Source organism: Mus caroli, unplaced genomic scaffold (genome assembly GCF_978045245.1).
Source record: "Mus caroli unplaced genomic scaffold, Mus_caroli_1 scaffold_14, whole genome shotgun sequence".
NCBI lineage: Eukaryota > Metazoa > Chordata > Mammalia > Rodentia > Muridae > Mus > Mus caroli.
This window is the reverse complement of record NW_028227269.1, coordinates 83,596,689-83,610,677: the sequence shown is the minus strand read 5'-3', so window position 1 is coordinate 83,610,677 and position 13,989 is coordinate 83,596,689. Positions and strand designations below refer to the sequence as shown.

The window sequence follows — 13,989 nt, the reverse complement described above, 5'->3', positions numbered from 1 at the left end:
GACAAACACAGAGCCATGGCATTAAGGGTGTGGGAATTTGCACAACACACAAAGGAAAAGGAGGGCTGGATTGTTTCCAGAGGGCATATCCACATTTTTCAATGCAGCATCATTTTCAGATTCAAGCTATCTTCTTGGCTAAGAAAATATCAAATTTTATGTGATTCCCACCATCTCTTTGGTGTTTGTACCAGTAGTCATATTTTTATTTTGATGGTTTTAGTAATAAATATGGACAAAGCAAGAAAAGATCCTATCTCCTAGGTTCCCACCCTCAGAAAAAAAATCACACTTCAGTTATCATGCTCTGAAAAATAGAAAAACGGGTCTCTTTAAAAACAATTATTGCCTTTTTCTTTACCACAGCATTAACACCACTCAGTTGATCTACAAAGATGTGTGATGTGTCATATGAAAATCCAGTTTAAGGATGTGTTTGATTATGATTTCCTAGGAGCATCCATGAGTTAACATTGATGAGCAGACGACTGTGACCCCACTCTCTGAGTGTAATATAAAGCACTGATGGCCACTCTCGTACTTTGACTATACAGATAAGCACCGTTGACTTACCATGCTAAAAGCTGGTAAGTCAGCCCAAGTAACCAGATCTGGTATTTCTTTCTGCATTATGAAGTTGGCCTCCTAATAGCTCACTATTATCAAATAAGCAGCACATTCAGAAAGTTTGAGATATGAGATTAGGTGTTTTAAATAATACACAATGAGAATGTGTTGTCTTTTTTTATTGGTTAATATTGACTCTAAATACAGATGTGGAATATTATGAGTTATATCCATTTGAGTTTCAATGAAGCGCTTGCACTCCTGCAGTTATCTGAACACACTATTGTTAAGGTGGGCTAATAGAGGAAAGCTTGACTGTCTCAGACACACATAGTAAACCTTCAGCTCTGTAAAGGATGAAGAATGTGTGAGGTAGAAATGGTTAGCACCAAATTGGAGAGAGGTCCACATGGAGCATGCAGTGGAAGCAATGTCAGGAAGGAGGAGCCATGCTTTCAAATACACAAACCCCACACACAGCTAACTGTACACAAACTTTGAAAAGCAGTAACGATTTTGCATAACTGGCAAAGGTTTTAGTTCCCATACCCTTCCCTCATAAAAGCAATTATTACTGAAAAAAATCAGTAATGTAAATGACAGTAATTTACAAAACTGTATCATCTTGTTTCAACAAATTTCCTGATAGGCTCCACAGAACTAATCTTCTACCTCTTCTGTTAATTAAATGCTGTACTACATGGCTCTACTGACAGGCCATATTGTACAGGATCCTTGACTACACAGGGACACAGAACATGGTAACAGAAAACCCAAGACACCCCCATAAGCAATAAAGCTGACCTTAGTCCAACAATGTACAATGTTATGAGAAGAGAAATAATAAGCTCCAGCACACTCATTAAATAACTTTAAGGATTCCCAAACTTAGTACAATCAACTTGGTGTGAACATTCTCTGAAGGGAAGGTTTCGCATTTCAATTCTAACAACAGAGCACACACGGCCAGGCAGAAACACAGATAGGCAGGGCGGAACCTGCAAGAGTACTTCCTTGTACGCTAGGTGATGGCAGGAGGCACAGGCCAGGTTGGGTATTTGTACCTGGAAGCCCCAGAGCCTGCATTTCTAGTCAGAGCACCTTGATTTGAGATTTATATTGTGCATTCATGTTTCAAGTTTCATTTTGAGTGTGGAAGAAAGGCTGAACACCTCGTCCAACAAATACTAGAGTCCCAAACACTCAGATGGTATAAAGTAAGGGAGGAGGCATCTGGGTGTTGGTTACAGAAGAAAGACTGGCGTCCAATCCATTCACACATTAGAGGCCTGGGTCGCAAAAGATGAAGTTTTAAGAGGATGAAATTTTTGATCCAACTTGGTCAGTCACAGAATTTACCACATCTTTAAAATACTGCATATTACTATAGCACAACAGAAAAATTCCATAGATAAATCTATTATTTTCTAAATGTAAATGGTACTTAGTGAACATACAAGAGTTATGTGTCTACATAAATGACAATTACATCTCAACTGTGAAAGGATGATTCCGTCTGTCTGGTGAGTACAAGTGACGGCAAGAGCAGAACACTTTCTCTGGAGAGACCGTTATGATGGCAGCAGTCTCCAATACTCTAGGTCTTACAGGTGTGAGAAACAAGCCTCACATCACTGCAACTGAAGTAGCTTCAGAACTAAAGCCCAGCAGGTATGTGTAAAACCCAACTTGTGCATTACTATGTCTATCTCCCAGTTAGGACAGAGCAGTCAGGTGTAACTAACACTGGTCAGGCAGCTGCCAGTCACACTGTAATACCATGCTAGATACAGCTCAGGCCACATCTGAAACTGTTTGGATTGATGCTGCTTCCAATTTAACAGACACGAGCTGACCTGTACATTTAGCACAAGTCAAGATTCTGCAAAGAATTCTGACAATCTGCTTGGAAGAGTACAGAAGTATTCTCTTACTGAAGACTCGCCTATGATCAGAACTCTTCAGCTCCAAGTTTCAGCTCTCTCAGCTCAATATGCCACACGGGTAAAGCTCAAGTGTGTTCCCACCTTAGCAAAATCACATTGCTAAAAGAAATGTACAAACGCTGGCAGAGTACTCAGGGAAGCAATCTCTACCTGGTAACCAAACAGTCAATGTGATACGAAAGGCAACACAAATACACTAATTCTCAGATGATCCTCATGAGTTAGAAGAGAATTCCCAACTGGCCCAATCGCAAAGAAAATGCTTTGATAAACCTTATAGTCAATTTTCCTTCTTCCAAGGCTGGATTAGTTCTCAAGATAATCCAGCGGTGCCAGGTGCCAGGTAATTATACAAAATATCACTCACTCTTTTTAAAACTAATTAAAAATTCCCCTTTCTAGATTTATCACCAGACCATTAGTGCCATTTCTGAAAGGATTTATGACAAATCCATTTCTGCAATTTACTGTGTAATATCTTCAAAACTGACAGACTGTATAAGACACATTTCTGAGAAATAAATAGTAGACAAGTCATATTTCCCAGAAATGAATACAAATAGTAATAACGTTTTTCTTAAACAGTTATCATGGCTATATTCCATTTTCTTTTCTCCTCTAAAACTAGAAAGGAAAATAGAAAATGGAATGGCATTTTTTTTTAAAAAAAGCAAAATCCCAAATCATGTATTACACAAGGCTCTGGAAGAATATTTGTTAAAATATGCACCATTCTGACAATTCCCTTATTTTTATGATTGTTCTTTGCCACAAAAGCTAATCAATAAAGCCCTGACAGAATCAAATCATCTTATAGTCTCACAGGTTATTTTAAAAGTACACAACTTCAAACAGGGCTAACCTCATTCAAAACAAGCAAAAATAAAACACCACCCTTTTAAAAAAGGAAGTTGTAGCTATTATTTTTCTTAAATATTTAACTGTATTTAAGCAAAGAAATGTCTATGGTATGTGGAAAGGAGACAGTTGACTATTATTAAGATTTCTCTCAAGAAAGATTAGTAGATGAATACATCAATAAACCACAAATAATTTTCATTTGACACACGCTAAAACTTTTTTAGACTTTATAGCAAACACCTATTCCCATAATACAATAATAGAGCTTTTGAACTTATCTTTTAATATACAACCTAGTCAAAACCAGCTATCTCTAACCCAAGTGCTTGGGCACAATCCAAGGCATGACCCATGCAAGTGTGTATACAATGTATCCCCTTTGATATAAAACACATACCCTATGCAGCAAGAGTGCTGAGTAGGCAGACTAACTCTGCAAATTTAGGATTAGATGGTTGCTTGGTTTTGGAGTAAGAGTACAACAGCAAGAGAAGAAATACAAGAGTCACCTTTCCTAATCAGAAGGCCTGGCATGGCATACTCCCTTAACATTTTATTGACACATCTTAATTGACATGTTAAATCAGTCTCTTTAAGTGAAGTTAAAAAAATAAAAATAAAAAAAAAACAAAACCCAAAAAACGCTACCGTACAATATCAAACTAAGATCGTGAAGAAATCCATTTCATACCATTTGTTTTTTACTTGACTAAATCAAGCAACTCAAAGGTTTGATTTAAACAGTTATTTTAAAAGGTTAACCTTGTAACACAGCACTAAAGACAGCCTGAAGGAAAATTTAAATGGAGTCTCCTTGAATATTTGAATTATATATTTACTTTCCTTTCCTTACCACAGAAACCAAATTTATTACCCAAGGTATTTTCAGTTACTTTTAAAAACACAAATCTTTATTAAAATTATTATTAAAGTACTCACAAAGAAGCTCAACTTTGGGTTACAGATAAGTATCTTAAAAAAAATGTTAGGGACACATTTCTGATTAATACTAAAAAATGAATTTCAGAAATGACAGTATGTTATTATGCTTATCAAATATTTCTAATTATCCCAAAAACTTCCAATGATATCAAAAGTATTTTTTGTAGAAAATATGCTTTTTAATCTGTCACAGATATAAGTAGTTAAGGCAGAAGCTGGTGAAATGACTGAAGGATGTGGGTTGGCCAAAATCTTGCTTTAAGCAGAAGTTTCCGGCCCTTGACTCTGTGCAGTGAAAAGCTCTATGACCATTACCATCAGGTATCACATATAAAAACAGGAAAAAGGCAATACCCACCTAGCTTTGCCTCAGAAGTGTCCATCTCCCATTTGCTTTTCGGAATGTAACCCTAAATTGTACACAGAGAGAAGCTCGAAGGGTTAGAAAGAGACACATACATGCATAACACGTTTGAATTGGAAAAGCATTAAAACGGGGACTGGATTCAGTTCCCACTCACTAGTTACAAATATATCCTATGGAAACACAACTTTATCATCCTTGACGAAAGTAAGTGACCAGATTCACCAAACTTCCCTGCAGACTTCAGATTTCAGTCATCAGGGTAGGAGCATGAAGGCGCTTTGAGCTAAGTACAGTTGAGGACTCACAACTGTACCCTCAACAGCAGATGGGCAACAATTATGGTAAGAATATACAGTTACTGAGCTAGGATCAATATCATTCTGAGAATTTATAAACTAGCTAGGTACTTTCAAAGTACAACTGCTATTCTCAAATAATTGAAGCCATGATGTCCAAAAGTGTTCTTCAAGACGGTCACTTGGTATTTCAGTGTCACTTGAAACACTTGCAAAGAAAACGGGCCCAACTACCGCATCATGGAGCTCACACTCACTTAAAACGACTCAACGCATCTACCAGTTTCAGCATACAAAGGCTGGCTTTATTGAATCAACTTCAGAGCACTTCTGTTTTACCAGATGAAAGTTGAGTTATTTCTGATATCTTGTAATATTATATTTCCTAGTATGTGATAAAACCAGAAATTACCACAGGCAATTTACAGCTTACATAAGATTGAACTGAGTAACTTAAACAAACTCCCCAAACATTTTCCAATGTCCCAGGGTGCCTATAACTATGTTTATTCTACTACCCAGCTTATTCCATGTCATTTATTATAACTCCCGTTTCCTTTATTTGGACTGTGTTTTCAAATCGATCCTATTATACAGAAACATTATTATTAGGGCCTAGTAAACCAGACCAATTGATTCAAGGTTTTTGGTTTTGCTTCCCTTTTCTTTCTTTCTTTTCTTTTTTTAAATGAGTACTCTTCTCTACTGTGGAGAATGTTCAAGGTCACAGAACAGACTGACACCCAGCTGAGTTGCAAAAGCTGCTGGAGACAGCGTAACAATCTCTACAGGAGAGTTTTCTTGAGCACCCTTACTCCAAGAAATCTTTAGGTTTATACACTGTGAGTCTTTATGCCAGAACTAGGAATTAGTAGGTAGTATTTCAGATTATAATTTACATCATATTTCCCAAAAACACTTTAGATCAAATCAAGAAAACGCTCTGCTAAAGCGATGGTGTTTACAAATACCGAGAAAACTTGTATAAGTGTGATCTAGAAACACCTGAAAACCCTAATCACTGAAATTATGTATTTATATTCTAAATCATATGGACTAGGTTTGCAGAAGCACTAAAGGCAGGGATATATCTCACCAATAATCTCTAAGGATTTCATCCAGTACAGAACTGAAAATGCAAAGTTTACTGAGATTTCTGTTAAATCGTTTTGAATGACAGGGAACTCGAAACTCGTTCACATTACCTTGGTTAATATTCTCCAGGAATCTTTTACCCTTGGGATAGGTTCCAAGAATAAAAGAGCTGGGTTCTGCTATGTGACTGGGTTAAAGAAGCTTTAGATTAAAATAAAGAGACTTCACTACCCCTGCTGGAACTGTCTTTATTCATTCTTAAAACTATCATCTGTCTGCTGCTGAAGTAGCAGGCCACTTGGAAATAAATAGTTCAGCAGAGTAGCATTTTAAGGCTTCTTTACCAGTTCTCTGATGTAAAACTACAGTGTGGCAACATGTTTCTCTTTAAAAGGTAATTGTACATGTAATTAGGCTCCAAGTTGACTACATTTAAACAAGTGAGATAAAATAAAAAAGCCACAAAGATGGAGCTGCCAAAACACTGTGCATCTCTCCTGTGCTGGCTACAAGTAGCAAGTAAGGTTATTACTGCAGTGTGGGTCTTTATGTAAATTTCCCCTCACATTTTAAATCATGTATGTCAAAATGCAACCTGATTAAGAAAAATAAGACTATTAAAAAACATACTGAGACTCAATTATCCATACCTTTAAAGCTTAGCTTTTAATCCACATTTTAAGACATCTAGGAATGTAGAGGTCGACACCAATGCTATATAAACACAATTTCTACCACGAATCTTCTATGTCATACATGGCTTTAAAGAGACCACTCCTTGTAGACTATGCTTTAGGGAATAGGAATCAGGGATCTCGGTTTGTACATTTTCATTAAGAGAAGTAAGGAGAAGCAACTTTAGCAAGAGCTGAAATGTCAAATAAACCAAGCAATACTGTGGATTTTAAAGGCAATACTATCCAAAGGCATTGTTAATCTATGTACCTCATTAGCCAACAATGAAACATCAGTAATTTTATAGGTTTTACTTCTTGAGTGACAGAGTAAGGGACACATCTCCACAGAGGTTTAATCAAAGCACTTACAGGAGGTACACAGAACTTTAAACTCACATCATTAAGTATCTCGGCAGCCTGGGTAAAAATCCATTGCCTACACAGTCATTTTTGCCATCATTTAACAAGAGAGAACAAGAACAAATCCAGCAGCCAGTGACAGCCCTTTGCCTCTTCATTCAGTAAGTTCTTCTGCTTCAAGGTAACAGAACTCAGTTTTGAGATCTTACAGCAAAGAGGTAAGAGTATGCATATGTTGGGTAGGCTCTACCACATACCTGCTGGAATGGAAAAAGGCCCTTTCATATGTAATTACTTTCTTGAAAAGTCTACTCCCTTACAACCACCCACAGCTGGATGAGTACAAAGATGAGTTTCTTAGTACTCTTAAAATTTCCCTAACAACATAGATTTTTTTCTTGGACTAGGGAAAAATAGAGTACATAGCCTCCAGGAGGATGGTGACGGAAGCTTTTACTGTAAAGAGTGTCTATCAACACTAATAATCAAACTACAGATCTGAATATAACACTCCTTAAGAATAACAAAGAGACACTTTGCTCAAAGTGGTTGGTCTGTCTCCTACCAGTTCGCTTTCCTCTTCTTCTGCATCTTTCTTTTCTTCCTTCTGGTCTTCAATGTTAGCATCAAAATCTTCCATCTCTACCTACAATATGCCAATAATCATTTTTAAAAAAAGGATTGCATAAGCATTTAAAAAAGTGTTGACTCACTAAGATCTGGAATGAGCACAAGACAGCAGGGGCTCTCCTGTCATATACTACATGAATCCTAACACTCTGAACTTTGAAGTGGGACTATAAGACTACAGAACATTATTTCTGCAATATACCCTGGATTTGTCATCTTTATCTTTGTAAAGCTGGGTAAAATCCTTTACTCCACATAGGTGGGCTTTTAATACTTAAGAGATTACAGTCTTTTAAAAACTTTTAACAAGTATTTCTCTAATCAAATTTCAAAATATGTGAAAAAGAGGGAGGGGGCACATCAACAACAAATATAAGAGACGACAGAGCAAACAGTGGCCCACAATGACTTCAATACCCATGGGAGCACGTGGATGTGAGAAGGATGTACAAGTTAAAAGATATCAGAGCACAGTGCTGAGAGCCATCAAGAGCTGGCTGAAGAGCAGGTTGATGTTTCCAACATGGTGGCTCCTACTAAAAAAACAGAGAACCCCGTAAGAGGATCAAGTGTGTGACGCTAACATGGTGTGTTTCAGGGAGACTTCAGAAAAGAATTGTAAAAAGAATTTAAAGCACTCTACTTAAAATTGTTAACTCCCCCCCCCCGGCCCCCCCCCACAGGATCTGGCTATATAGACCAAACTATCCTCAAACTCACAGAGATCTGTTTGCCTTTCTCTCCCAAGTGCTAGGATAAAAGGCAACACCATCAGGTCTCATGAAAATTGTTACTTTGAAGGTAGACAAGCCAGTCTATACAAGGCATATAAAAGGCAATCTAGGAAACTAGGATGGATATAAAACCGGCAAATCTATGCTCTTAGAAATAGGTTCTTTCCATGTGTGAGTAAAACCTGAGCTAAGGATAGCACCCTCAGTAACTTTTTTAAGGCCTGGAAAGCACAAGTCAGAAAAGGAGACTGTTCTGAGATGATCTAGTGTTATCTAGCAGAAGAATGTAGACACATGAAAGCCAAGGAGAAAGATGTGTTTTATGAAGGTGGCATGACTAACTGATCACGAGAGGCCATGAAGTCTGGGTGACAAGTGTCTGCTGCCAAACCAGAGTCTCACTCAGCAACGACAGACAGCACCATTCAAAGAACGAGGTCAAACAGGACAGGAGCACAAGTGACTGAAGCACAAAGTCACCTTCCTTTCAGGGTATGTTCTTCCACCAAACCAATAACTACTATGCAAGTTACCAATGAGTGAAAATGCCTTGGGAACAAGAAATTAATACACACTTATAGACACTTATTACAAAATGAAAAAAAAAAAAAAGCAGAAAAACCCAACAGATCTGACTGGTGTGCTAAGGATTAGACCAAAGCCTACATCACATTGAGGTAAACTGTCATCTCAAATATCTCAAATGACGTGAACCAAATGTAGTGAACCAAGAACACATAATTCATGTAGCATTCCTACTAAGGTTTTGATTTTACATGTCTATTTGTTCATTCATTCACTGACTTCACTCATGTCTGTGTGTGAATATACACATTTGCCACGGTCCTGGTGCACAGCAGGTCAGAAAGCAATCTGTATAAGTTATTTCCCCTCTATGATGTCATCCATTTAGCCATCTCCCAAGACCTTCTGCTATTTAACTTAAACCTAAAGTAGTGGAATTAAAAGTGTGTGAGGCCTTATTTTCGGAGTCAAGGTTTCTCACTGAACCTGGAACTCACCAATCTGGTTAGACCAGTTACCCAGTGAAGCCCAGGGAGCTCTCTTACCTCCCCCTCCAAAATGGTGGGATTTGTCAATGCACCCAGTTTTTATATGAGGTTGGGAATAAAACTCAAGGCAAGCAATTTACTGAGTAAGCCATCTTTCCTATCATAAAAGTGCTACAAAGGCTGGGCATGGTGATGCATGCCTTCTCTGTGAATTCAAGGCCAGCTTGATCTACGAAGGAGTTCCAGGACAGCCAGGGCATACAATGCTTCATCCTATCACCACCAAAAAGAGGTTTTATAGAGTACATCAGGACAGGAGATGAGTATAGACTATTTTAAATTTAACTCAAGTGCCGATCCTAGCTCTGCTCCCCCACTAGTCATCAGCACGCAATTGGGCAGATCCTGAACGGAGATCAAAGCAGGAACGGTCAGGAGGGTATGTGTGCGTTTAAACCTTTGTGGGTATTAGAGAGAGTGTACATCATTAGTCAGGGCCAGTGTGCTGGGGATGCATCATTTACATAAGGAGAAATTCCAGATTCCAAGTGTTTGCTGGATATGACCTTATAAGGAGAGAAGAAATTTAACCTGGCTACAGACTCTGTGACCTCCTCTGGTGGGTCAAAGAAGGGGGCCAGGACTATGTACCTGAGACATGCAGGCTGGGGACAGTGGGGGAGTGGTCCTACTCCTGCCGATCTCAGGATGAGATTCCCGCGGTTTGGAAACTCAACCCCACTCTAGCTCCAGACCAGTTCCTCCTGGTGCCATGGCACCCTGGCCCCACATCTCTCTCTCTCTCTTTTTGTTTTTTTGGGTTTTTTTTTTGTTTTTTTTACGAAGGAGCAGTATCATCATAGATGTTGGCATCCATTTGTGGGAGGTCCTGGTAATGTTGCTTATCTGTTGCTGTACGAATTGAATAAGGCAGAGCCCAGGACAAAGAAGGTCTCAATAACTAGGATGGGGTCACAGAAGGGAAGGAACCAAGCAATTAAAAGCAACTTTCCTCCCCCAGTACAACACAAGTCCCTCGTTTTCTCCTCCGCCGGGGTCAGGGTTGGGATCGGGGGTTGGGATGGCGTGTCCTCCGTCTCCTCCTTCCCTGACCCGGCAGTGAGATGCAGGCCATCTTCTTGGTTGGTGGTGTTATATCAGACATTTCTGGCTGGGACCCAGATAGGCTTCCGTTGGTCCTTTTGTTCTGAAAACACACAAACTTTTAACGGTAATGTTGTAGGGACATTTTTGTATTAACGCATGTATGGAATGTGCAGTGTGCACAAATCAGCTAATGATGATTCTTGGCTCTATGTCTGAGCAGGTGAAAGGCAACTACCAGTCAGTTTGTATAAGTCTTCATCCATCTGAGGTATGATGGGTCCATGCCAGATGAGAGGATGACATGTAATCTTAAGCAGTCAGGAAGGTTCACTGGCTTCTGCAGTCATTCACATCTCAGACAGTCTTGTGTGCTGCTCCCATGGAGGGAGTCAGCAATTGTGCCACCTGTCTTGTTGAGTTTTGGATCTCTTTTTTTCAAGTCCGAAGATTTTTAGGTCTTCCTGGTCGAATCTAATCTTAATTTTGAAGGAATCCACAGCTTTTTGCTTCCTGTTGAAACAAGAGCAAAACCTCCTCCCCGGTACACACACTTCCTGAGTTCCATTCTGAGGTTCACACATTCTTAACGTATATAGGATGATTCAATGCAGCAGTCCTTTCTAAAATCCAGTGCTTTTTCCCCTCCAGTAGCTGTGCTACCTGTCTCACTGACTTTTTTTTTTTAATTTTAAGTTAATAAAGCATTATTTAATCTATCTCTGGGCGACCTTATATCACCCTTTTGTTTTTTGAGCATTTCCTTTAAAGTGTGGTCAGATCTTTCCACAAATTGCTTGACCTGTAGTATTATCCAAACTCTGTAAAATGAAACATGTCCGTCTACCAGATTTCATTCCTTTGGGTACCTTTAGGGTTATTTTCAGTAGGTAATGAAGCTTGATTATAAATAACAAAGTTAATTTTTAATCATCTGGAATAAGTTTAACAGTTTTCTTTTAAATGCAAATCAACTCTTTCTGCATGTTGAAAGTCAGTGATTATATTAAGAATTCTGGAACAGTTAAACCATGAAAATAGCACATAGCTCTAAATATAAGACTGAAGCCTATGGCCTTTGAATTACTTTACTTTTATTTCCTAACTTATGGCCTGCCATTCCTGATTTATTGGCATCTGTGTAAAAGGTAGGAGCTTTAGAAATTGTGTCCCTCTGACTAAAAAAGAATCCAGTTAGTTCTTTTTTTTTTTTTTTTATTATTATATGTAAGTACACTGTAGCTGTCTTTAGACACATCGGAGGAGGGCGTCAGATCTCTTTATGGGTGGTTGTGAGCCACCATGTGGTTGCTGGGATTTGAACTCAGGACCTCTGGAAGAGCAGTCAGTGCTCTTACCTACTGAGCTATCTCTCCAGCCCCAGTTAGTTCTTTTTATAAACTGAAGTTGCTTGCTTTTGGAGTATTTGTTGTTAATTTCTTCCAAAATGTTATTGCAAGCCCTTTGCCAGTCTTTAGTGATTACTCCTACCTAGGCCATCTCAGTCAGCATCAGGATAAGGCACTACACCTCTGCGAAGTCTCTTCTTGTAAATTGACTAAGTCCAATTCTTTCTTTTTTAAAACTTTTATTTATTAGATTTTACTAGCTACCTAGTTTAATGAATGAAAAATTTAGCTGTAACCCAAATGAAAACATTGGTTCTCCCATTGTGTTATTCAATAAATTTGAATGTCCCCTGCCCCAAATTTTATTTATTGAGTGCTCTGCTGCATATACATCCACACAGCAGAAGAGGGCATCAGATCCCATTACAGATGGCTGTGAGCCACTGTGTGGTTGCTGGGAATTGAACTCAAGAAACTCTGGAAGAGCAGCAGTGCTCTTAATCACTGAGCCATCTCTCCAGCCCCTCTCCTCTTCTTCTTCTTCTTCTTTTCTTTCTTCTCCTTCTTCTTCTTTAATAATTAATTTAGAAACCCTTCTTATATATGGTTTTAATTTTTTACTGCTTACTTGCTAAAAACACCCATTCTAAGATATTATCTTCTCTATGTATAAGAATCACTGTGGGAGAATGAGTAGAAGGCAGAATAACTAAAGTACCATTCAGCTGGGACCCAAGCGATCCACATGTGCCTCCTTCCTATAATGTCTCTACCAGAGCCAATTCTCCTTCAGCCTCAGCCGATAATGTTCTTGGACTGTTTAATCACCTTGTAAGGTTTGAATATAAATGGCTTAGCATTTGGGTAGCTAATCCAATAGTGAGCTGCAGCTAGTTATTATCTCCCAGTAAATTTTGAAAGTCACCAAGAGTTTGTAAACAATCTCTTTTAATCTGTACCTTCCGTGGTTGAATTCCTCACAGACTTATCCTATATCCTGGATAATTAAGAGAACTCCCTCCCTGTATTTCTTTAGTAACAATCTATAGTCCCCAACAATGCAATATTCCTTTTTATTTCATCAAACACTTTCTTTAAGGTATCTACATCTGAATCAGCCAGTAAGAGTCATCCATACAATGAATGAATGACTAATACCTTTGGAAATATAAACAGCACTGGCTTAGTACTTTATGCCTTGATTGTGTTGTGTTTTATACTAGTAAGTTTAGCTCGCCCTAAATTTTTTCTCCCATGGAGGAGCCATTGATGCTATTAAGAAAAAACAAACAAACAAAAACAAACATTTCCCATACAGGGAACTTTAATACTGAGTTATTCCCAATATTAGGGAAAAACCAAAAAACATTTTAACAAAAATAAACATGTGAACTCTGTCCAATTGGCCTGGAGGATTTATCCTGGTAGATTTTTTTCTCCCGTTTCCCCTGAGCCTTACATTCCCGCTTCATCTGTCATCCCCTCCCCTTTACCATCGCCTCCGCAGCCCTCTCTCCTCCCTCAGGGGTGGCAGGAGCGGTCTGGCAGGGGTCGCTGGCAGGGGTGGGTTCTTGAGAGCTGCATTCTGTTCCAGATGTGAAGGGCACACAGAGGTGCACCTGATGGTTAGATCCTGCTGGCCTGGGTGCCCTGTTGGGCTCCCGTGGAGAAAATTCCCTCTTTAAGGTGGCAATCTGACTTTGGAGGAGGAATCCAGCTCAGGTTGGGTGGATATTAACCAGAATTGCTTGGATCTCCAGATCCACAGCAGGAGGGAGGGATATATTGGGTGAGGTCAAAGTGACCCGCCAAGATTGAGGAAGCAATCAGGTGGCTTTTTTTGTTTTGTTTTTGTCCCTCCCCAATCTCCTAGTTTCCCATGATATAGAACGTTTTTTGAAACGCTGAGGTCAGAGAGAAACATCACAAGGGGTTCCCCAAAGTCCCAGCTGTGAGTCAGTCCTGCAAATTTTAGAGAAACTGTCGACAGCCCTAAAGACATTACTAGTCTATGTGTAACAGGGCTTTTTCTTTTTTATTTTGTTTTC

The 13,989-nt window shown here is 38.9% G+C and overlaps 1 protein-coding gene across 4 annotated transcripts in view; it reads right to left on the bottom strand.

The window, feature by feature from the left end:
- Positions 1-13,989, bottom strand: part of Ylpm1 (YLP motif containing 1) — a 76,282-nt gene that overhangs the window by 5,194 nt on the left and 57,099 nt on the right. For 2 of the 4 annotated variants that reach the window (XM_021178800.2, XM_029484466.2), the window contains 2 exons: positions 7,677-7,757; positions 4,675-4,726 (listed from right to left, as the gene is read on the bottom strand). In XM_021178800.2, coding sequence (XP_021034459.1) covers positions 4,675-4,726; positions 7,677-7,757 — 133 coding nt within the window. The other 2 variants (XM_021178801.3, XR_015045244.1) reach the window with 2 other exon arrangements.